The sequence below is a fragment of the Geotrypetes seraphini genome, chromosome 1 (assembly GCF_902459505.1).
Source record: "Geotrypetes seraphini chromosome 1, aGeoSer1.1, whole genome shotgun sequence".
Classification (NCBI taxonomy): domain Eukaryota; kingdom Metazoa; phylum Chordata; class Amphibia; order Gymnophiona; family Dermophiidae; genus Geotrypetes; species Geotrypetes seraphini.
This window is the reverse complement of record NC_047084.1, coordinates 483,075,036-483,100,928: the sequence shown is the minus strand read 5'-3', so window position 1 is coordinate 483,100,928 and position 25,893 is coordinate 483,075,036. Positions and strand designations below refer to the sequence as shown.

The window sequence follows — 25,893 nt, the reverse complement described above, 5'->3', positions numbered from 1 at the left end:
TAGCAGAGAAATAAGGAGAGAGGGACAAAGATGCTAGATCTAGTGTAGGAGAGAAAAATGAAGAGAGCAGTGAAGCTGGAATGAATCATGTTGCATGATGTTCATTATTTCTGTTTTTATTACACAATAAAATTGAACTAAAAAAAAAAAAATAAAAAAAAGGCGCAGGCTGGATGGAAAGGGGAGAAGGGCATAGAAAGAAGGCAGGTACCATATGGAAGGGGGAGAGGGCAGACAGTGGATGGAAGGGGCAGATGTTGGACTGAAAAAACAGAGAGGGCAGACGCTGGAAGGAAGAGAGTGAAAAGAAGATGAAAGCAGAAACCAGAGAAAACAAAAAAGTAGAAAAAAAATTATTTTATTTCAATTTTGTGATTAGAATATATCAAATGTAAAATATGTAGCCTGCTAGAGCTGGTGTTAGACATAACTGGGGACTGCAAAGCCCAGGCAGTGCCTCTTTAGCTTCCAACTGGCTTATGGCTCTCTCTGACCAGGGAGCAATTGCCCAAGTTGCACTCACCTAACACTATTCCTGTAATGTGTGACTGCGGTATTCTGTATATTTCTGTGTAGCATTCTGTAATAATTTGGCTTATTCACTTTTCTTGATAGTAGAGGGGATATATCTGAAGGGGAGGGGAGACAGAGGTTTTGTTGATTCTTGCTCTGTACTATTTGTATTTATAAAATGACAATTTTTATGCTTTAATAAAATACATTCAATATAAAATCATAACTATTTGAGGCTTGTGCGGATGGGATCAGATGGTTTGCGGGGAAGGGACGGAGATGTTTTTTTAAATTTCAGTCTTAGTAGTAATTTTTATTTCCGCCGGTCCATAGGTGTAAAAAGGTTGAAGAACACTGGCATAGAAGGTGTGCAAAGAGGAAATCTTTGCTCTTTAAGAGAAACATCAAGGCTAGACTGAAGTTTGCCAGAGAGAACATAGACAAACGCCAGGACTTCTGGAATAGTGTCCTATGGACAGATGAGTCTAAAATTGAATTATTTGGACACCAGAAAAGAGGACATATATGGCATACACCAAATATAGCATTCCAGGAAAAGAACCTCATACCAACTGTGAAGCATGGAGGTGGAAGTGTCATTATTTGGAGATGCTTTACTGCAGCAGGACCTGGCCTGCTGACAATCATAGAATCCACCATGAATTCTACTGTCTATCAGAGGGTGCTTGAGGAACATGTGAGACCATTTGTAAGAAAATTAAAGCTGAAGTGGAACTGGACCCTGCAACATGAAATGACCCAAAACATACCAGTAAATCCATCAAGGACTGGCTGAAAACTAAGAAATGGAGAGTCCTGGAGTGGCCAAGTCAAAGCCCTGATCTTAATCCCATTGAGATGCTATGGGGTGATTTAAAACAGGCTGTACATTCAAGAAACCCCTCAAACATTTCACAGCTGAAAGAATTCTGCATTGAGGAGTGGGCCAAACTTTCCTGAGACTGATGTCAGAGACTAGTTGATGGCAACAAGAAGCAACTCACTGCAGTTATTTCAGCCAAGGGGGGAGGGGGGTAATACTAGCTATTAGGGTGTCCTAATTTATTCCTCAGGTAGAATACATATTTTTGTGGATATCTTTTGCTTCATGAGTAAATCAAGGAACATTTTTGTGGTTTACCTGCAATTTACATCACTTTCTTTTCCAGAAATAAAAATTTGATATCGATATGTGAACATTCCTTAAAAAAGAACTGAATATTTAATGGGGTGTCCTAATTTTTTCACATGACTGTACATATGCAAGTATTAGCAAACTGTAAATTGCAGTCTTCTGCATTATGAAAGGCAATAGCATTAATAAAAGTAACTGGCCATTTTTTGAGATTTTATGGAGCACCTTACAATCCAATTATCATCGTGAATGCTTTAAGAATCACACTATTATATTTATAGCCCAAGGCTATATGATGCCCAAGGACTGCATGGGGGAGGAGAAGGGGGCATGGATGCTGGACCAAAATTTTTGGGGAGAAAGACTTCCAACTACTTACCAAACATGAAACAACTCTATGGAAATAGTGTCAAATCTCATTAAATTGTTTGCCTTTATTTTCTGTAAGTACTTGAAGTTTTGTTTTTATGTTAAATATTTGCATATATACCCATATTGCATTAAAGAATTGTATCTCAAACCCCCTTCTCTACCCATTGCAGTTCTTTGTAAAGCTTGGGTCAAACATTTAGGATAAAATGGCTCTTTTCTTTAAAAAGGTTGTTGACCCCTGCCCTAGGTTTTTCCCATATTCTGCTCTCACTTGTTTGAGTAGAAAGATATAAAAACCAGCCATTAGTCACATCAAAATGGTTCATTTTATTACTAGCATATTATTGCACTTGTCATGGCAAATATATAAAACAGTCCTGATATTTACCATGAAATTAAAACAGATTATCTACTGTTGCTGAGTTACTTCCAATTCATTCTACAGAAATACTTCTGAAGGGTTCAACCCTGAACTAAAAATCTAAAAAAATCCTGACATATGATTCTTAACAGAAATGTACAAGTAAACAAAGGAAAACAGTCCGTCATCTTCCTGTGCCATAAACGCTGACTACCTAGTACCAACAGCTCATATTTCTCCCCTGTCCACATCAAGTTCTAGTTTAGAACCATTTTGTACTCACTCCTAACATCCACTCTGACTGGCAAAGGAAGATGTGGTCTAAATGCCATAAATGCTAAATTTGGTCCATGTAATAGTCAAATACATTTCTGTTATAAAAATAGTTTTGTATAAAATAAGCATTAGGTTGCATTCTTTTTGTTCAAATTGCACAGTAGAAACAAGGCTAATTTTTAAAATTGTAATACTGTTATAGGTACAGAGTATTAAAATGGGGCAAAGTACCTCAAAGCAACCATACTGTACTTTTTTTTGCAGCCAGTTTTCCACTAACTGGTAAGAAAATTAAAACACCGTCTCAGTTATAAGTACACATATTACAAAATGTTTGAAAGTGACTTGTTTTGAAGTATGCATTGCTTACATTGCCAAATTGTAAATAGTAATAATACATGATTACAGATTATATTTACATAAACACCGTCTCAGTCTGAAAGGCAAACAAAAAAGAACATTTACAAATGCAATAAATAAGAATCCAGAATTGCATGTTTAAAATTAACTTGTTGCCAGATTTTTGGATTGCTGCTTTTGTGGCAGTTTCTTTAGAGCAATGCTATCGCTGAGCCATGCTGCTGGCTGACAGCGATTTACACCTCTCTACCATTTGCAAATACGCAGATTACACATATCTGCCAACAGAATTATGGTACAAGCTCAAATGCAAGAACAGCAATATTCATGTACATTATATTTACAAGGCTGTATTATTAGAGTTTTATTTGTATCAGACCAGAACCTTTCATAACTGTTTCTTCTGTTACCTTAATGAATGTGTTGAACACAAGTTTTGTTATTCCAGTCTGCTGTAAGGTGCTGTTTATTTTAAAGCAATAGATAAATACAGCTGGATATTAAATATACTAAATTATACCACAGAGTACCATGCACTATATTATTCGGCAGGTATAGGCAAATTACAGCCCACAGGCCTAAACTGTTTATGCTATAGAATCCTTTAATTAAATAAGGTTACTAGTATAGTCTGTTGAAACACTACAGCTATCTCCGCTCACACTGACCATATCAAAAGCCCAGTACTATAGGCCTTTGATGTGAAGAGGGACAGCCACAGAGCCTTTGTTTTACAAGGCGGAAGAGTCAGCAACTACCTGTTGCCTTGCAGTAGAAAGAGAAAGGAAGCTAACCTGTAACCCTACAGGGGCATTGGGGGAGGGTTCAAAACCTGTTGTGCAGTTACAAGAGGAGGAACTACAGTAACTGCTGCTGTTTGGCAGAAGAAAAGATAACTTCAGCTCTTCATCAGAAACCTATTGGAGGTGATTGAGCTGGAAGAGTAGGAAAGGGCTAATTCAGGGGGTCTAAATGGAAAGAATACTGGGAACAGGGACCGATATTTGAGTCGGTATTTTATTATGTAGCCGGTGTGTTTAATATTTTTTAAAAACTGCTACAATTCTGTGGAGTATAACAAGCATTTCAAGAATTTATAAACTATGATTATGTTTGCGATGAAGCTGTGTTCCTTTCTTTCCTGAGGGAACCCTCTCTGCTTCCTGACCAATCCCTTTGTTGCTGCCTCCTTCCCACCCCACGTGCAGTGCAGGCGAGAGCCACAAATGGGGGCTGCATGAAAGAAAAAAAGAAGGTATGCCCATCCCTATTACTAGGTAACAGGTTAGTGTGTCTTTAAAAAAACAACCACCCACATTTCCATATTAATTTTGTAATTCCCTTTGTGTGGCTGGTCTTGAGCAAGAGAGAATGCAGAGGCTTCTGCAGATCTTATATCATTATCCTGTTATAAAATATTGGTTAGTGGATGCACAGTGGCATTCAGCTGTCCACTTTACACAGCATGGGAAGTTTGATGTAAAGCAGATATTCTCCTTAGAAATGGTTAAAGCTGCCATGTTTTCAGGTTATGTTAAGACATTTAAATAAGAAGAGTAAATACAAGCAAATGTTGTCCATGGAGGTGAACCTCATTGCATCATATCAATTTAACTTTCTTGAAAACAAGGTGGCAACACTTAACACACCAATGATCAATGTATTCCACAGACTCATTATCTCTGCATTGCAGTACAGGAAGTAAGATGATCAGGAAAAGCATCTTCATTTGGGACTTATCAGCCAGGTCTTGCTGAAAATTACAGAAATGGTCCTCCACTATAAAATAAACTCTTTATATACATTATCTACACAATACTCTCATCATTACTTTACACTGCACCTTTATATTAAAAAAAACCCAAAAAAATGAAACAGCATGAGCAGAATTATTGAAAGTTTGGGTCAGTTCATATAATTACATATCAAGTGAAAAAGATCTCTCTCGAGTTCAAAAGACACTTTCAAAAGATTTTCTAATTCAATGAATGTGAAAAAAGTTCAGAACATTAAAATGAACAGTTTTTAATGGTTTCCTGAAAAATGACTGGAGCTCTCCCTCTCCAATTTCACAGTGTAAGCAGTTGTGTGCTGTGATGTCATTAATACTGTCTTCACACACAATAAAGCCTTGTTATGACACTGTACAGTCGTAACTGCTTTCCTGGAAAGTGTCTTCTTCTTCTGTCCTTGAAATGCTCTCCTCATGCCGACTGGTGATGTTGCCAGTCTCACTCTGTGGGCTTGTGCCATGGCTGGCAGAACTGCGACTTTCTTCTGCTCGTGAGCTAGCTGGTTCCATAGTCTTAGACATGTTTGTCGGTTGGAAGGCTTCAGGTTGGACTTGGTCTTCAGTCACCTCACATAGTTTCTGCAGCTGAGGTTTAATTATGTTTAAAAATGGTTTATATCCAGGACTGGAAGATATAAAAAGAAGAGCACTTACATTAATGTTTAGTACAATACTGTAGTCTGGCAAGACACTGTGTGAATGGAAGAAACTATGGTTAGAGAAAAACTTCAGGGAATAGGTCAGATACTTAAGCAATGCTTGACATTGTGCCTCAATGAGGTCACTAAAACACACATCCTCTTTCCATCTGCGGTATATGCATTGCATTCCCCCTCCCCCCCTCAAAAAAAAAATCTAAGATAAAAGAAGAAATGTTTTTTAAAATCTAGGTCCAAGATTGGACAGTCTTCCTCTTTCAGTAGTTCTGGTTTCTGGGTCCTCCTTACAAATTGAATTCTCTGCTAAGATATTGGGAGCCCTTTTTGATTCCTCTCTCTCCTTTAAGGATCAAATAAACTCCTTGGTCAAGAAATGCTTCTTTAATTTACGAGTGCTGAGGAAGGTTAGACATCTTTTTCATCACTGTCATTTTTCCATCTTAGTCCAGTCAATTATATTATCTTGCCTTGATTATTGCAACGCTATCTACCTAGGCATTACAAAAATCTGTCTTCATAGATTGCAACTAATTCAGAATACTGTTGGGAAACGTAAATTTGACCATGTGACACCGTTGCTTCAGAGTCTTCATTGGCTCCCGGTTTATTTTAGAATTCAATTTAAATGTGCTTGTGTTTCTTTCAAAATCCTATATGGTATCTTCACTCCTCTTATTCCTCTATTTTGGAATGTTTACAGATTCTCCTTTGCAAGAGGCATCCAACAATTTAAACTCTCCCTTCCTTCTAGAAAAGGGATTAAAGGAGTCAAGATCTTTAGTCAATCTTTGGTCTTTAAATTCTCTCAACTTGGGAATGATCTCCCTTTTATTTTAAGGAGTTCTGGTTCGCTTCAATTTTTCCGTAAATCTTTAAAAACCACTCTATTTACTAAACACTTTGAAAATGAACTCTTTTGAAATTTTCTCATTATCTTTTATAGTTTCTATCTATCAATTGTAACTCCTCTCTGTTTTTATTTAACTGCTGTAAACCGAGTCGAGCTTTCTTAGAATGATGACTCATATATAAAGTTAAGCTTAAGATTAGATTAGATTTAAACAGTACCTTACCTTTGTAAATGGCAAGTTTATCCTCTGTTCTAACATCTTTCCTTGTTCTTCCCATGATGGGCAAAATACCCCTCTGGAGTTGAATGTACTTAATTCTTACAGGGAGTTGTTCAGTATTACATCCAGCTAATGTCTATAACATACAAAACCATAACCATGAAATGTGTCACTCACCAATCCATAGAGGCCCAATGATCTATAGCCTGTAGTCCATTTTTTATGTTTGGAAGCATCTCTCCAGCAACTTCAGGAAACTGCATCAGGTTAAAAACCTGGTTGATCACTGCTGCTTCTCGAAGAATAAGACCTATAATGATGCACCATTCGAGGCATCCTGCTTCAGTAAAGATGTGCAATAAATAGCTGCATAAGAAATGAAGCAGACAAATTAAGTTTCATTATATTTTTGTCTTTACTGGATACAGTCAAAATGTTACAAAAAATGAGAGCTTATATAAAAGTTTATTTAGGGGTCAAAATATACAATGAACCAACACCACCACCGTCAACATTCTAAGTTTCAACAAAATTGAAAGAGTGCGCACCTCACATGTACCACCCAATAACACAACACATTTCTCCTAAATTACCACAGTAACCTTGAACATTTACAATATGGCAAAACCCTTATAACTCCACCCATGCTACCCCATAACAGTTAACATCCTAATTCCCCCCGCTTGGCAGCAATCAAACCCAAGGCAAATGATTTTGCATCATGTTATATCATGTCAAGAAACAAATGTAAATATTCACCAGTTCAGAACAAGGTGAGCTAGTGTTTCAGTAAGGTTCTCAAATTTGTAAGTGTCTTGGGATAGTTTCCATGCCCCACATTCTGCTTCTCCAAATACAACATATTAAAGAGCAATGCATCCTACTGTGCACAAGAGAAGGACAAAGAGGACCACCAATACATCATGATTGCTCTCTTGGGAATTTCTTCCTTACAAAATGAAAGGAGGCTGCCATGTCAAGAAACAATGTAGAATCCTGTTTATCCCTGATTCCAGTTTTCCCCAAAAGGCCTACATCTAGGGGAAAAGCCAACATTGGACCTAAATCCACTCTCTCTCTTCCACATTTGGGGCAGGTTCTCACTTTTGAAAGGGCCACTTCATTTATTCTTCTGAGTCACTCGTATTCTACATTTCCTTGGTAATCACTTTCAGCAACCATTCTACATTCTAATATTATAAACTAAAATTGCATTTTGTTGGGTCTTCACAAAAAACTTACTTTTGGCACCGAGCCCAGTGCATTTATTCTTACCACACATTCGCATTCAGATGAGATCTTTTGATAAGACACTGTTTCTTCTTATGACATGCGCTACCAAGCACCAATTTAGTTAAGTTCAACCTTTTTTACGCATATTTTTCTCGATTCTTTTAATAGAAATTCACACTTAAAGTCACACTGCAGTTTATTTTGGCGAGTCTGTTTGTTTGTTTTTTAATTGCATAACAATTCATTTAGCTTACACTCTTAAGGGCCAGATTCTGTAAATGGCAAATACACCAGTACTGTTTGCATATCAATCACACTAGAGAATGACACGGTGGCGGGTTATCTGCGGCTAGCCACATTTAGCCGCGGGTAACCCGCCGAAACGGGGAAGAAAAAATAGTGGCCTCTGCGGGACGGGGACAAGGCCATTCACCACCCCGTGGAGCGGTGAATGGACTTGTCCCCGCAGTGAGGCAATCAAGGATCGCGCGGTCCACATCATCTCCCTCCCTCCGGTTGAATTTCTGGCGGTCCGTGCGAAAAAAAAAAAAAAAAGCCTCCTTCCTTTTCCCCTGCTCTTACCGCAGCTATTAAAGCTGTAAGGAAGTCTTTCCGACATCAATTCTGACGTCGGAGAGGACGTTCTGGGCCAGCCAATCGCTGCCTCAATGGGATGGCAGTGGCGGTGACGGGGCGGTGAAAGGGATGGTGGTGATGGTGACGGGGCGGTGAAGGGAACGGCGGTGACGGGGCGGTGCAGAGGATGGTGGGTCGGGGACGGTGCAGTGACGGGGACAGATTTTTTCCCTGTGTCATTCTCTAAATCACACATAGGTGCTGTTAACAGAATCGCTATAGAAAAACTGACACCGTAAAGAATGAATATTACTTTTTCCCTTTGAACGTACACGTCCAAGATGGGGGGTGGGGTAGGGATAATTTTTGTTTTCTTATAATTGAAGATAAATGTTGGGTTTTTGGGGGGGTGGGATATTTGATTTGAATTAGTTTCTGATAGAATATTAAGTGATCTTAAAGTGTAAAATGTTTTTATCTGATATTGCACTTATTGAAAGTTTTTAAATGAATAAAGAATTTAAAAAAAAACCCAAAACTGACACCGGTAATATAAGCCAGGATTTTAAAGGCCTGTATTACTAGTGCCTAAGTTTGATGGAGATTTACAGCTAATGACGGCACCTAAGGTCATCTCCGCCCCTTAGGCACCATTAGACTCCATGGTTAGATGCAATTCCAGCACATACTTTTTAACAGTTTTTAATTGGGTTTTTAACGGCATGGTCAATTACCATGCTGATTAAAACCAATTAAGTTAGGTAGCGGTAGGGTACCTACCACTGCCATGTCTAGAATTCGTACCTAACAGTCATCTAAATTGCATTGGTGTTGGCGATTCAATTTCTTTGAAAGATTTTTTGCTTTGGGCTTTTATTTATTTTTTTTTTTAACTCAGTTGCATGGCTTTTTATCAGTGTCTGTACTAGAGTATATCAGCATTTGCACATCCTCAACGCCTGCCAGCTCCCACCTTCTCTGAGAATCTCGGAGGAGGCGGTAGCCAGCAGGCCTTGAGCATATTTATGTTTATTTTATTTATTCATTTGATGAATCGCTTATCTATAATTTACTAAGCGATTTACAATAAGATACATAAGCATTATAAAACAAATTACTAATATCATATACAAGCTAAAAACAAAACTCATAAGCAGACAAATACTTAAACATTTTAAGACAAACTTAATCCTTTTAAAAGACATATTAATAATATCAAGTACTAAATAAAAAAACGACTTATACACAGACAACACTAAGACACATAATGATAAAAAGGGGAAAAGTTACATAATATGTTTCGAGAAAAAAAGGGAACAGTCAAGGAAAAAACATAAGGAGGGATAACTTGACTGCAGTAAAAGGGTATTTCTATTAAAGATTAAAAGCATCTTTAAAAAGGAAAGTTTTTAATTTATTTTTAAAAAGACTGAGATCCTTTTCGTTTTTTATGTATTGTGGCAAAGAGTTCCAAGTCTGGGGGGCCACAATTGAAAACATGTCATGACGTCTGGTACCTACCACTTTTAAGGAAGGGACTGCCAATAACCCTTGTGCTAAAGAACGAAGAGAACGTGATAAATTATGTGGGATAAGCATCCGATTTATAAATGAAGGTTCATTTGTGGTTAGAGTTTTAAATACTAGCAATAAGATTTTGTATGTTATGCGGTGCGTAATAGGGAGCCAATGAGACTCAATCATATACGGGGTTACATGGTCATACTTTTTACCATTATATAAAAGTTTGACTGCAATGTTTTGAATTATTTGTAACCGTTTTTTTTCTTTTTGCGTAATATTAAGTAATAATGCATTGCAATAATCAAGCTTTGTTATTATCAGTGAATGTAAAAGAATATTTAAAGATTTAGGTTCAAGAAATTTTGAAATTGAACGGATCATTCGCAATTTGTAGAGGCAAGATTTGACAACGTTGCTGATATGATCTTGATAGGAGAAATTTTCATCAATCACAACCCCAAGAATTTTTAATGAGGAAACTAAATCTATATGCATATTGTTGATGATAAAAGGAGCAGATAGCTGTACTCCTTGTTTCCATAAAAAAAGTATTGCTTTTGTTTTAAGGATATTTAGTGATAGTCTATTTTCGGCAAGCCATTTTTTGATAGTGTCGAGTTTTTTATTGATCTGAGTGATTTCTTCTGTATGTTCAGGATTTAAAGGATGGAACAGCTGAATGTCATCTGCATAAGTGTATGAAGAAAAGCCAATAGATTGGCATAAACTAAGTAATGGTGAAAGAAAAATGTTAAACAATAAAGGTGATAATATAGATCCTTGAGGGATTCCATAACTGAGGGAGTAAGGTTTAGAACTTGTGTTGTTGAGATGAACTGAATATTGTCTGTTTGCTAAAAAAGAAACGAACCATTGTAAGACCTGATCGCAAACACCAATGGATTTTAATCTATCTAAAAGTACAGCATGGTCTATCGTATCAAATGCAGCCGATAAGTCCAAAGAAAAAAGTATAACAGAATTGTGGTGATCTAGGTGATAGTTTATATTAGTTGTAAGCCCCCTCTGCACAAGGAGAGGAGCGTGGGAGCCCTGCTCCGCCCCCCTCCCAGCACAGGAGAGCCGACTTTTGAAAAGACCCCAACGAAGAATCCTGCTTCTTTCTCCGGCCCCCTCTGCACAAGGAGAGGAGCGTGGGAGCCCTGCTCCGCCCCCCTCCCAGCACAGGAGAGCCGACTTTTGAAAAGACCCCAACGAAGAATCCTGCTTCTTTCTCCGGCCCCCTCTGCACAAGGAGAGGAGCGTGGGAGCCCTGCTCCGCCCCCCTCCCAGCACAGGAGAGCCGACTTTTGAAAAGACCCCAACGAAGAATCCTGCTTCTTTCTCCGGCCCCCTCTGCACAAGGAGAGGAGCGTGGGAGCCCTGCTCCGCCCCCCTCCCAGCACAGGAGAGCCGACTTTTGAAAAGACCCCAACGAAGAATCCTGCTTCTTTCTCCGGCCCCCTCTGCACAAGGAGAGGAGCGTGGGAGCCCTGCTCCGCCCCCCTCCCAGCACAGGAGAGCCGACTTTTGAAAAGACCCCAACGAAGAATCCTGCTTCTTTCTCCGGCCCCCTCTGCACAAGGAGAGGAGCGTGGGAGCCCTGCTCCGCCCCCCTCCCAGCACAGGAGAGCCGACTTCTGAAAAGACATCACCGAAGAATCCTGCTTCTTTCTCCGGCCCCCTCTGCACTAGAAGAGGAACGTGGGAGCTGAAACCGGGAGCTGCACCAACGGAAAAAAAAAAAACAAAAAACTGTTTCTCCAGCCGCAGGAAGGAACTTCGAGTCGCGTGGGAGCCCTGCTCCGCCCGAATCCCCTGCCAAATTCAACTGACTTCTTCGGGAACAGCCCTCTGCCTTCGGGTGCTGCTTCTCAAATCTCAGCCCGGCTGCCCCTGCCCAACCTTCTAACTGACAACGCATACTTTTAACTTGTCCCCTCCCTGGTCGGCAAATCCCCAAAAAAAAAAAAAAAAAAAACCCGACCCCAGGATACACTCCTTGGCTTATCTTTAACTGCACAGCCTGTTTCTTTCAACCCTCTTTTCCCCTTCCCCTCCTCCTGGCAAATTCTCTGACTAACCCTGCCACTCAGCTTAAAAGGCTCCCCAAGTTCCACCATGAATCCTCCCTTCTGGCTCCTCTTCCTCCTTCTCTGCTCCTCTCTTAAGATCACCCTCTGTCTGATACCCCCCTCCCCTAATCTACCAGAGTCCCCAAATGTCACCATTACCCGCCCCGACCTCAAAATTCCCACGCTGACACGCACCAGAAGTCATTCTTACAAACAAAAACCCCGTAAAGCCAACCTCGCCTCTTTAAAGCCTGTGCCCCCCGCCAACCTTCCCAACCTTGCCCCAGACTCTCTAACCCCAGTCCCGTTACTCTACTGCAACGCCAGATCCGTATGCAATAAGACCCACATTGTGAAAGACCTCCTCGCGGATTCTGATCCTGGTTTCTTCTGCATCATAGAATCCTGGATCACCAAAGACGATCTCTTTACACAAAACGAACTTTGCCCCCCGGGCTACCATGGCCTTTTTTCTCCTAGATTAAACCGTAAAGGAGGTGGTCTGGCACTCCTTTACAAATCCTTCTTTGATGTTCAGCTTCTCGAAAAAGGCAGCCATCGCTCACTCGAATACATGTTAGCCTCAGTCAACGATGAGCTCCATCCTCACCCACTGGGTATCTTATCATTATACCGCCCGCCCATCCCCTGGAGCAATTCCTCCGAGCTTGTTTACGAGACCATATCTAACGCGTTCCTTAAGTTCCAAAGACTTCTGATCATCGGTGACATCAACCTCCACCTCGATGACACCACCAGCAAGGATGCATCTGATTTCAATAACTTCCTCTCTTCCCTTGGCCTCTCTCCCCCCGCCCCCTCTCCAACCCACGATAGAGGCCACACACTAGACATCATCAGCTTCCTCGATCTCACAGACTACAAAACTTCGATCGATGACATCCGTTGGGACCACGTCCCCTGGTCCGACCACTTCCTAGGAACCTTCTCCCTCCCCATCTTCATGTCACACCTTGGAACCTCACCCCATACCTCTAAGTCCATTACTTTCCGCAAGAAAATTTCAAGTGATCAGTTCTGGTCCAAATTTCTCGACAATCTCTCATCCAAGACTAAGCCTTCAGATTCTGTAGCCAACTGGCACAACTGGATTACTCTCTCAGAATCCACCTACCACTCTCTTGCCCCGCTTTCCACCAAAATCGTCACCTACCCCCGTAAGGCCCCCTGGTACCTCCCACACCACAGGGTATTAAAACAAAAATGTCGATCCCTGGAACGCATCTGGAAAAAATCTAAATCACCCACAGACAAACAAATCTGGAGAGTCAACATTAAATTTTACAACAACGCACTCAAAAGCGCCAGGAAAAACTTTTATGGTGACAAGATCTCGAGATCAAACAACCAGAACAGCATGCTGTTCAATATCTGGCGCTCCCTAATCCCCAACACCAACCCTTCCATACTCCCCTCCTCCCCATCAGCCGATCTACTAGCAAACTTCTTCAATGGAAAGGTCACTACCTTAAGAAGCTCCTTCCCTCCCGCAGTTTCCTACAATTCCCTAGTACTCGCCACCCCTAATCCCACTCCAAATCTCATCACCCCTGTCCCAGTCAATAGATCCTGGACTGCCTTTGAGCAAGTATCCGAATCGCAGGTCCTCAAGCTCTGCCTGAAATTGAAATCCTGCAAATGCACATTAGATCCATTTCCATCCTATCTATTCGAGAAAATACCCGCACAGGCCATCTCATCTCTCACCAAACTCATAAATTCCGCCCTAATCTCAGGCCTCTTCTCACCTGAAATGGGACACATTGCATTAACCCCCCTACTGAAGAAGACTGACCTAGACCCCTCCATCCCATCCAGCTATCGCCCTATAGCAAACATCCCACTCCTAACCAAATTGCTTGAGTCCATTGTCTCCTCCCAACTCTCAGCCTACTTGGAAAGATTCTCTATCCTCCTACCGTATCAATACGGCTTCAGACCCAACTTCAGTACTGAAACCCTCCTGGCCTCCCTAACCTCGAAGATCCAACAACTCCACTCTCACAAAAAGTTTGCTGTTCTACTCCAATTCGACCTCTCTGCAGCCTTCGACGTTGATAGGCATCAGCTCCACGGTCCTTGACTGGTTCTCGAATTTCTTACGTTCTCGCTCTTACACCGTCACCAAGAATGGTACCTCATCCTCCCCGTGGAAACCGACATGTGGAGTTCCACAAGGCTCCCCCCTATCCCCTATCCTCTTCAACATTTATATGTCCTCCCTGAACCTCCTCCACCTATCCCCCCTAGAAACACTCTACACTTACGCTGACGATATCCTGATCCTCCTCGAGACCGACGCAAACCTCGCCAATCTCGCAGCAAACATCTCTTCATGCATAACCAAACTTCAATCCTGGGCTCTTGCTGTACAAATGAAACTAAATGAATCCAAAACCAAACTACTTTGGCTTGGCCCCAAACTTGATCATTTACCCACCTCCATCCCACTGCCCACAGGCACCTCCCTGCAACTAGAGTTCTCTAGCAAAGTTCTGGGCATCACCATAGATTCCTCGCTATCCTTCAACGACCACCTCAACTCCCTGATAAAAACATGCTTTCACAGCCTTCACATGCTGAGGAAAGTGAGGTCCTGCTTCCACCAAAAACACTTTGCAGTACTCGTACAGTCCATCATCCTCTCCAGATTGGACTATTGCAATTCCATCTACCTTAGCTTAACAAAGAAAAGCCTCCACAGACTCCAATTAATCCAGAACACCGCGGCCAAACTCATCTTCTCAAAAAGCAAATTTGACCATGCCTCTCCACTCCTGTCCAAGCTGCACTGGCTTCCTGTCATCTCCAGGGTACATTTTAAATGTGCCTGCTTAACCTTCAAGATGCTCCACGGCATCCTTCCACCTCTTATTCCTCTATCCTGGAATTCCTCAAATCCACTCTCCACCAGATCCACGCAAAAATTAAAACTATCCTTCCCCTCCTCAAAGGGTATCTCCCTCGTCGGTAAACTCGGGTCCTCCCTCCACTTCAGAATCGCTCAGCTCTGGAATAGTCTCCCTTCCCCTCTCCGCAACTTGAGCCCCCTTCTACCATTCCGTAAGCTTCTGAAGACTTGGCTCTTCTCCAAAACGTAACCCGTCCCCTCCCCACTATTATCACACCTAACCTCTCTCTTACTTACTTTTATAAACCCACTGGAGTTCCGTTGCTTCCTAACCATGTAAACCGTGTCGAGCTCCACCTGTGGAGATGATGCGGTATATAAACCCAAGATTTAGATTAGATTAGATGGTATTTTCTGAAGCCAGTTTGATTTGGATGTAGAACGTTGGTGGATTCAGCAAAGTCAGACAGTTGTTCGAAAACTACTCTTTCGGTTAATTTGGCCAAAAATGGGATATTGGCGATAGGGCGGTAATTTGAAACTTCCTCAGAACTGATTGTCCGATCCTTCAATATAGGTGAAATTGTTGCAGTTTTCCAGGATGCTGGCACAAAACCTGTACTAAGACTTCTTAAGATGAACGAGTGAATAAAGGGGCCTAAGTAAGAAAAAATTTTTTTTAGAATTATCGGAGGAATAATTGTGCAAATGTTCAAGACCCCACACCAGATCAGCAGCAACACCAATGGGTAAGCATGATACTGTGTGTGTCTGGAGGTGGGGGGGTATGAAGGACAGCAGCTGCAGGGGGTGTATGGAGGTTAGCTGCTCTGTGGGAAAGAGGTGTGTATTCAGGATAGCAGTGCCAGAGTTCAGCAGGGAGGAGGAGGACATCCACGCCAGGGTCAGGTAGTGGCTCAAATATAAAGAGAGACCCCATTTTTCGAGTATTATTTGTATTTATATCTACAGAATTTTTAAAAAATATGTAATGTCTATTTATTTTATTAACCATGGTTTGCTGTTATTTTTCTGTCTTTATAAGGTCTCTTCTGCCAAACACAGCAGTATCAAGTATTTTTGTATGTTTGATTGGAACTCATTTGTCTCATCATTGGAATAGAATACAATCATTGACTAGAAACTTCTGTTCTACGCCTCACTCCTTTTTTTGTATTGGTTGTTGACAGTAAAGACCCTCAGCAGGAATTTATATTGGGTATCTAGCAGCTGGATGTTAGAAAACCACTAAAGACAATCTGGTTATGCAGCTCTCAAGGTCTCAGTGGAAATAATGGCATTCAGCTTTAAGAACAAGGAGGAGATCCAGGAGCACTCTTATGGTGGGTTGATAGCTGTATTTCCCTGTATCCAATACACTTGGGCACTTCTTAAAAATACCGTATTTTTCACTACATAAGACACACCTGACCATAAGACACACCCTAGATTTAGAGTAGGAAAACAAGGAAAAAAACATTCTGAACCAAATTGTGCACCCAGCCTCCCTCACTCCCTGCCAGGCTCTGCACCACCCCACACTCAGACTCTGCACTCTGTCCCCCCTTCCCTGCTAGGCTCTGCACCCTGTCCCACTGCCCTGAAATATAACCTTGCCCCCCCCCCTCCATCACCTCTGGTGGTCTAGTGGTAGGTCCTCCCCCCTCCCGGTACCTTTTTAAAATACCCCTGCTCTCCCTTTTAAAACACCCTCCCCATGCCTGCCCTTCCTTTTAAAACATCCCCTGCCCTGCAGTACCTGCTTTTTTTTTTTTTTTTTAAATGTAAGATATCAGAGATGCTTAGTTCCACTAACATTTAAATTAATAAATGCAAAATAAAACACTTTTTCTACCATTGTTGTTTGAACACATTTTTTGTTTTTTGGTAATTTACTTTAACTCCATGTGTCTCTTTTCTGTTTTTATCTGTTTCTTCTGTCTGTGCAGGGTCTCCTGTCCCTCTGACAGTTCTTCTATTCCCAGGTCCACCATCCTTGTTCCTTCTGCACCCCTATTTGCCCTACCAAGCATCTTCCTTCTCTGTCCCTATACTACCTCCATGTTCAGCAATTGCACTCTCTGTGTCCCCATCTGCCCCTTTTCCAGCATTGTCCCTCAGTGTCCTAATCTCCTCCATTTTCGAGCATTGCCTCTATGTTCCACTATTCCCACCCTCTCCCTGTCTACCATTGACAGTCTGCATCCCTGATCTTGCGGTCCCTCCTCACCCAGCTTCTCTCTTCTATGTTCTTATCTCTCCCCATGTTCAGCTTCTCCCCATTCCCTTCTTCTAACGATCCCCTCTCCCCACCCCATCTCACCTCACCTCAAGGCCACAAATCTTTGCAGCCTGCCCCCCCCCCCCCCCGATACTGGCATCTTACCCCTCTTTCTCTCCTCCAATCCAGTCCCTTTCTTTTCTTTCAACCTGCTCTTCCCCGTGTTCCTCCTTATTACTCCAGCAGCAGCGATTGCATGCAATCTTCCCTGCAGTACCTTTTTAAATGCCTCTTAAGCGTAGTGGTCCAGCAGTGTATGGGCCGGCAGGAGTGTGCTTTTTGTGCTGTTGCCTGGGCCCGTGCCTCTTTCTGAATGGCTGGCGTCAGTTCTTGTGAGTCCCAGCCCATACACTGCTGGACCACCATGCTTAAGGGGCATTTAAAAAGGTGGGACGGGGGTGGGTGGGTTTTAAAAGGAAGGGTATGCAGGTGGGCGGAGGTGTTTTAAAAGGAAGGGCGGGTGGTGTTTTAAAAATGTACTGGGGGGGTTGTCTTCACTGCATAAGATGCACCGACAATTCCACCCACATTTGGGTGGAAAAAAGTGTGCCTTATGGAACGAAAAATACGGTATATACTCTTTCTGTAGATAACGCAAGTTCTCAGGAGATAGGATAGATGTCTCGCTTGGAGACAGGCATAAAGTTCCAGCTGTAAAGATGGTAGGAAGTCCTAAATGTCTGAAAGGGAAAAACTCTACCTCATAATTTAAGAAATGGCCTATCCATTTTAGTCCCTTACTCCTGGAAGGAAATCCAAATTGCTTATCAAAGAAATCAGTGGAGACACAGAGGGACTATGTCCCAAAATTTTATTTAGCCTGTACCAGATAAGCATATATTTCCCATCATTGATCCGCTGATATCATGTAACAAGAAAACTACCCAAAAGAGGATACAATGAAAGTGTGTTGGTGGCCAAGAAAGCAAATAGAATGTTAAGAATTATCAAGAAAGGAAAAAAAGATGAAAATGTTATAATGTCTTTGTACTGCTCTATGGTGCGGCTGCATCTCAAATAGTATATGCAATTCCAATTGCCACATCTCAACAAAGATATAGTGGAATTAGAAAAGATACAGAGAAGAGTGATGAAAATGGTAAAAGGGATGGGATACCTCTATGAGAAAAAAATAAGCGGCTAGGGTTCTTCAATGCAAAAAAATGCAGAGTAATGAATGTCTGAAGATCTAAAGGCGAAAAAACAGTATAAGGTAGTGGCTGATGGTAGAAGGATGCTGGGCTGTATAAAGAGAGGCGTAGCCAGTAGAAGGAAGAAGGTGTTAATGTCCCTGTACAGGTCGTTCTGAGGCACCACTTGGAGTATTGTATTCAGTTTTGGAGACCATATCTGGCGAAGGATAAGAAGACTTGAAGCGGTCCAGAGGAGGGCGATGAAAATGAAAGGAGGTTTGCACCAGAAGATGTATGAGAAGAGACTAGAAGCCCTGAATATGTATACCCTAGAAGAGAGGAGGGACAGGGGAGATATGATTCAGACGTTCAAATACTTGAAAGGTATTAACGTAGAACAAAATCTTTTCCAGAGAAAGGAAAATGGTAAAACCAGAGGACATAATTTGAGATTGAGGGGTTGTAGATTCAAGAGCAATGTTAGGAAATTCTACTTTACAGAGAGGGTGGTGGATGCCTGGAATGCACTCCTGAGAGAGGTGGCGGAGAGGAAAACGGTGACCGAGTTCAAAGAAGTGTGGGATGAACACAGAGGATCTAGAATCAGAAAATAATAGTAAATATTGAAGAAATAAGGGCAGTACTGGGCAGACTTGCATGGTATGTATCTGTATATGGTGTTTTGGTTGAGAATGGGCTGGGGAGGGCTTCAATGGCTGGGAGGGTATGGATAAGCTGGAGTGAGCTTTGACGGAGACTTCAGCAGTTGGAGCCCAAGCACAGTACCAGGTAGAGCTTTGGATTCTTGGCCAGAAATAACTAAGAAGAAGAAGAAAAAAAAAAAAAAAATTAAATTGAATCAGGTTGGACAGACTGGATGGACCATTCGGGTCTTAATCTGCTGTCATCTACTATGTTACTATATTTCAACCTGGAGAAGAGAGGGTTCAGGGGAGATATGAGAGGTCTATAAATTACTGAGTTGAGTGAAGTAGAAAGATTGATGCACCGATGCACAAAAGCTTTCCTTGGTAGTAAGACTTGTTAAAGCAGTCTTACTACCAAAATTTTCTGGCAGGTCTAGACCTGCCGTTAGCTGTCCTGCATATATTGTGTAAGGCACACAACATACGCACAACAGCAGCGTCCATTAAAAAAATTTGTTGGGTCCGGATGAGAGAGCAAGAGTTGCTGGCACAGCAGCAGCTGACTTAAAAAAAAAAATGCGTATAGCTGTAGTGCATGTGTTGTGTGAGCGCTAGAGAATGACATGGGGACAAATTTGTCCCCGTTCCCGCAGGAACTCAATTTCCCCATCCTGTCCCCGTGAGTTTTGTTGCTTTCCCTGTCCTATTCCTGAAAGCTCTGCCTTAACTTCAAAAGCCTCGAACACTTATGATTTTAAAGTGTTTGAGGCTTGTGCAGATGAGGATGGAGCTTGCAGAATGGGGCACAGACAGGAAAAGAACTCATGGGGATGGAAAAATTTGTTCCCATGTTATTCTTTAATGAGCGTACAATACATGCACAACATCTGTGTCCATTAAAAAAAAAAAAAAAAAAAAAACCGGCCATACCTGAGCCAACAGCTCCTGAAAGCCCAGCAGGCCACAACACATTTTTTTTTAATGGACACTGCTCTTGTGCATGTGATGTGTGCCTCACACAATACACACAGGTATTGGCAGGTCTAAAAAAAGCTGATAGCGGCTCTGGAGCGGCAAATCAGCTGAGCAGACAGCTGTCGCTCTACCAGCTGGAGCCACCATCAGCAAGAGAACTCAATAAATGTTCCCTTGATCTTATGATTTGGATGATAAAACATCGAAGTTTGATAAGATTGACAAGCTTAAGACTGAAGTGACAGGTAAAGGAGTAAGATTAAATGGCAGCCTTGAATTCCAAATCTCATCATTTTCGGAAAGAAATTAAAAAGACAAAACATGAGTAATTTAAGCCTGACAAGAATCATTATAAAAAGGGTTCTATTTATCCTTGGGCAATATACCCAGAATTCCTAGTCAGAAGAGACGTAAGGTCAGTTATAAACCAAAGGAATCTTCAGTACCTGTAGAACCAACAGATATTCAGAATAGAGAAGACAAAGTGCCTTATGAGAAAGGAAACAAGCGAATCAGGAATGATTCAGATGAACAAACTATTCATTTTGTCATGTTTTACCTCCATTCATGACTCTATTATTGTTCTTGAACCAGATCAGACTAATTTTTTTTAGACAAAATCTAAAGACAGGACAGATTTCAACAGAAATCCCCCGAATCATCACAAGATAGAATTCAGGGAGAGGACCAGGATTCAGGTTGGAGAATAAACAACCGATGTCCATCTTATCATCAACCATACTGTCAGCTGACAGTCTGGTAATTAATCTATATAGTTTTAAATGATTCAGGTGACTAAAAAAGGGACTTAAATTTGTGCCCACCTCTTCCTATGATCCATTTCAGACTAGACTAGAATTTTTTCGCTTTGAAAGGAAATTGAGAATCCCTCTCTCTTTTTTTTTTAACAGATGACCCTGAAATACTGATATATCTATTGTAAAGAATAAATCTAATTGGATTCCTCCTGAACCTGCTGACCCTATGACCTTGTCCTATTTCCAATATGTTCTAAAAGATGTTACTGAATTAGAAAAGAAAAAAGGGTCACATTTTTTACTATCTTTCAAAAGAGGAAAACAGTGTTAAGAAGTCTAAAAAACAATAGAAAAATCATAAACCTGCAGACAAGGGTGGAAATATCATGATTATGAACACTAAAAACTATATACAAGAAGTTAATCACCAACTTTCTGAAAGTATGTTTTATTTATCACTAGATACTGATACAATGCTCGAGATTAAAAAAAGAAGTTGACTTTTATTTTGGATTTGATTTTGGTTTTTTAACTTAAAAATAAAGGAATTTTTTAACAGTCAGCTGCCCTGTTTTGCCTACAGTATATGCTACCGAAAAAGCACAAATCTTTGACTAATCCACCTGGATGACCAATTGTGTTAGCTACTGGTTCCCTTTTAGAACCCTTGTCGACTTTTGTGGAGTCATTTTAAGACCATTTATTTTGCATGTTAAATCATATGTCCGAAATTCATCTCATATTATTAATTTATTGCATGACTAGTCTTTAAGCCCGTTACATTAACGGGTGCTAGAATATATGTCTGCCTTTCTTTCTGTCTCTCTCCCTACCCGTCTGTTTCTTTCTGTCTGTCTCACTCCCTGCCCCTGTGTCTTTCTGTCTCTCTTTCTGTCTCCCTCCCTACTTCCCTGTGCAGCAGCCGCAGCATTCCCTCTCCCTCCATTTCCCTATGCAGTAGCATTTTTTCCCTCTCCCCACTTCCCTGTGCAAAAGCAGAAGCAGCATTCCCTCCCCCTCCATTTCCCTGTGCAGCAGCATTTTTTCCCCTCCCCCCACTTCCCTGTGCAGCAGCCACAGCATTCCCTCTCTCTTCATTTCCCTGTGCAGCAGCAGGATTTCTCCATCCCCCCTACACTTCCCGCGGTCTGGCCGGCTCCCTTACCAGTTATTTTTAAGTTTAAAGGTGCTGCGGCGGCTCCTCTAACGATCCCCTGCATCAGAAGTCTTCTCCGACGCAGGTGCAGCTCGTGAGAGGAGCCGTAGCGGCACCTATAAACTGAAAAATAACTCCGACAAGGGAGCTGGCCAACTGGCAGTTCAATGAGAGCCACAGCTTCAAAACGGAGCCCTCTGTCGGACACTCTCCTGCCGGTCCTCTAAGCCGACCGCCATTGACAGAGTTGCATGCTCACGCGCCTCCAGCTAGCGCAGGCGCCGTGAGGACTGGCACAGAAGCACACTTCACGGTGCCAGTAATCACAAAGTTTGAACAGCGCATGCGCGCTCTAGGGTTTTATTATTATAGATTTTGAGGAGGACACTACTGATCTCATAATTGTCACATTTGAAATTGAAGATTTATACAGGATTTGGCCTTGGAAGTGCTCACTGAGGTCTTAAACAGAAGAACTACTGATCAAGAAGAACTACTGATCTATGGGTACCTACTGCTTTTATTATCCCAACATTTTTTTTTTGTTTTCATGGAAAAAATGTTTTAACAAATAAAGGGCATAGCAATTGGGGCCACTATGGCCCCTGACATTACCATTTTATATGTTGCATATTTCAAATTGTTTTCTGGAAATACACCCTTTTCAACATGAAATGAGATTCTAGAGAAGGCATATAGATGTTCTGCTGTTTTAGAGAGGAAGTATTGACAGATTGAATGAGTTTCACCTTTGGCTCAACTCATTAGACACCAATTTAAAATTTACAATGCATTATGACTATGAACAAATTTCTTTTTTGGATATTCATATCATTAATAATACACATGGTTTTGAGACGATTATCTTTAGAAAACTGACTAAATAATCAAGTTTTGCATTTTAGTAGCTTTCACACTAGAAATTTAAGGAAAAATTTGCAGTGAGAATGATGATTTCGAAATTCAAACTGTATGATGACTAAGGGCTCCTTTTGCTAAGCTGTGCTAGTGGTTTTAGCGCACGCTATATGCTAACGCCTCCATAGAGCTGGCGTTAGTATTTTCCACATAGCGCGGGGGTTAGCGCACACTAAAAACGCTAGCGCACCTTAGTAAAAGGAGCCCTAAGTGCTTTCAAGAGAGAGGGTATCCTATGCAATGTATCACCAGAGGTTTGAGATAGGGCAAGTGCATCAGAAGGAGATATAGTTCTTAATTCTCAAAACAAGAGACCACAACCTGATTTGGTATGCAGTTTATGTCTTTCTCATTTTTCTAGGAAACATTAGCGCATTTTGGAGGGGCATCATTGTTTAAAGATAAAAGGCTCACAGTAGCCCATACATGTGCAAAAAACATTAAAGAGATTATTACACCTTCAGCTCTTCTTTCCCATGCAGATAGCATTTCCTAAGTGTTAGATCACTCTCCTTGAGGGTCTTGTTCTGTGTGTCCATCCTCTAAGTCAGTGTCTCAAACTGTGTGCCCCAAAGAGATTCCGGGTGTGCCATGAGAGATTCTAGAATTTTCTTTAGTTTTAAAAATTCTCTTCATACGTATACACTAGAATAGATGACATGTATGTTGCGTACGCAAGAGTCTGTCAATGTGAGCGTCTGTGTTTGCGTAAGGATATAACTGCCCAGACAAGCATCATTCTTTGATGTGATTGGTCCTTGAAAACTAATGGCAAGTAATTTTAGTTTTATTTTTTATGCAGTAGTTATCCTAACTTGAGCAACAAAGCAATCAAGGCTGTGTTACCATTTGGATCTTCTTATCTTTGCAAACTTGGACTTTCAGCTCTGACAAAAATTAAATTGAAAAAAAAAAAAAAAAGAGAACTACTACAGATAGTGGTTGATGAAATGTGTGTTTGCTTGTCAACTATCGAGCTGTATTTTTAGTTAATTTGCACTCAAAAACAAAACACATCCATCGCATTGATTAGCAATTCTATTCTATCTACTTTAGTTTCACCGGTTATAATTACCTACACATAGTTTAAAGAACTTTAAATAAATAACTCTCAAATTTAATTTTTTTTGTTGGTTTTGCAATTTCATAATTTCAATTATAATGCGTCACAAAAAATATTTGTTCAGTTTAGTGTGCTGTGAAAAACAGTTGCTCTGTTTAGTGTGCCAGAGCTATAAAAGTTTGAGAAACACTGCTCTAAGGGTTCCTTTTACTAAGGCACGCTAACGTTTTTAGCGCACGCATGAAATTACTGCGTGGTACGCTTCTAGAATAACGCCAGTTCAATGCTGGCGTTAAGGTCTAGCACGTGCAGCAATTTAGCACGCGCTATTCCGCATGTTAAGGCCCTAACGCACCTTAGTAAAAGGAGCCCTAAGTATTACTGAGTTTATTCACCCTAGCACTGTTATAATATACTCCTTAAAATAGTTCCATTTGCAATACTGAAGGTGTTGTTTACATTATAATATGCCCTTGCAACTTATTATATGTGAGGCAAATGAGAAAGATAAAAACAAGAATGATAGAGCATAGGAGTAACATTAGAAGAGCCAATGCTACTGCTCCTTTAGTGAAGCACTATCTTGATTTATTGCACAAGTTTTCAGATTTAAAATATTTTGTATTCAAAATTGTGATCCTATCCTGGCATGATGGTAATGCTGATCAGATTTTATTATAACAAGAACAATGATTAATCTTCAAATTAAATACTGTTGCACCAGATGGATTAAACAGTGAAATTGACTTGTCAGTATTTTCATAAATTCAGTTCACTAAATGCCATCTTCCTATCTCTGTAATGATGGCTGTTATGTTTGTTCATATGTCCTTTTACAGTTTAAGTTTGATTCATTAGTCAATATTACATGAAAACTTTCATTCTATTATCCATAGAGGTTTATCAATATTATCATTTTTAAAAAATATTTTTGAGCTTTATGAAGTACCTTTCTGAATACTGTTTTATAATAAGAACATAAGAGTTGCCTCCGCTGAGGCAGACCATAGGTCCATCCCGCCCAGCGGTCCGCACCCGCGGCGGCCCATCAGGCCCATTGCCTGAGCAGTGGTCCCTGACTAATTTTATAGCTTACCATTTAAACCTATCCCTATAATCTACCTCTATTCTTATCTATACCCTTCTATCCCTTTGTCCTCTAATGTTTTAAGTTATTTATTTGTGCATATATCAATATATCAATATGTAAAATGAGTATTTATGCATTTATTGTTTTATTGTATGGTTTTTCCCCACATTGCACAGTGACATTGTTTTCCATTTTTGGTTTACATATATATTATTATCCCAGGACAAGCAGGCAGCATATTCTCAACATATGGGTGATATCATCCACGGAGCCCCGATGTGGACAGCTTCACAAGCAGATTTGCTTGAAGAACTTTTGGAAAGTTTGCGACTGCTGCATCATGTATGCACGAGTGTCTTCCCGACCGAGGTAGGGCATGCATTTCCTCAGCGTCTCCTCAGTTCTAAGTTTTCTGCGGAGCTGAGAAGCCCTCGTTTCAAGACTCTGTGCGAAAGTTAGTTCTAAACTCGTGCCTTCTCTCACCGCGGCTCGTGTACTTTCTTTACAGGGTCGCTGTGTTATCTGTGCGTTTGATTAAAAAAAAAAAAAAGTTTTGCTTGTTTTTTCGATCATGTCATGGTGGGACCTACTCCGCGGCCTCAGCCTGCGGGTTTTGATTTCGCTGCGGCCATGTTTCATTCCATATCCCGGCCGGTCACAGGGTTCAAGAAGTGTAGCTGGTGTCAACGCGCGATCTCCATCACTGACCCACATAAATGGTGTGTACAGTGTTTAAGACCTGACCATCATAGAGTCGTGCGCCCTCTGTGCTACACTTCAAAATCGAGCCCTTAAACTTCGTCGAGTTCAGATTGAGAAAATCTTCAGCAGGATGGATTGGCCTTTACCCTGATTCCGACCCCGACTCCAGCAAAGTCTTCTACGGGGCCAAAATCTTCAACCTCGACCTCGCTCAAACCTTCCTGGATGGGGAACTCTTCTTCTTCGGGGAAATCAGCTAAATCTTCTCCTGAGGCACCGTTATCCTCAGTGTCTCCATCAGGTGAGATAGCTAAGCCAACCCCTCCGGACATGCCACCCTTAGAACCAGTGG

General features: G+C 41.2%; 1 protein-coding gene across 3 annotated transcripts in view; it reads right to left on the bottom strand.

The window, feature by feature from the left end:
- Positions 1–2,327: 2,327 nt before the first annotated feature.
- The window catches only part of RIC1 (RIC1 homolog, RAB6A GEF complex partner 1), a 241,028-nt gene continuing 217,462 nt past the window's right edge, over positions 2,328–25,893 (bottom strand). For all 3 annotated transcript variants that reach the window (XM_033925682.1, XM_033925675.1, XM_033925668.1), the window contains exons 25-26: positions 6,716–6,904; positions 2,328–5,434 (exon numbers count right to left, since the gene is read on the bottom strand). In XM_033925682.1, coding sequence (XP_033781573.1) covers positions 5,152–5,434; positions 6,716–6,904 — 472 coding nt within the window. In that variant the 3' untranslated portion in view covers positions 2,328–5,151. The remainder of the gene's footprint in view (positions 5,435–6,715; positions 6,905–25,893) is intronic.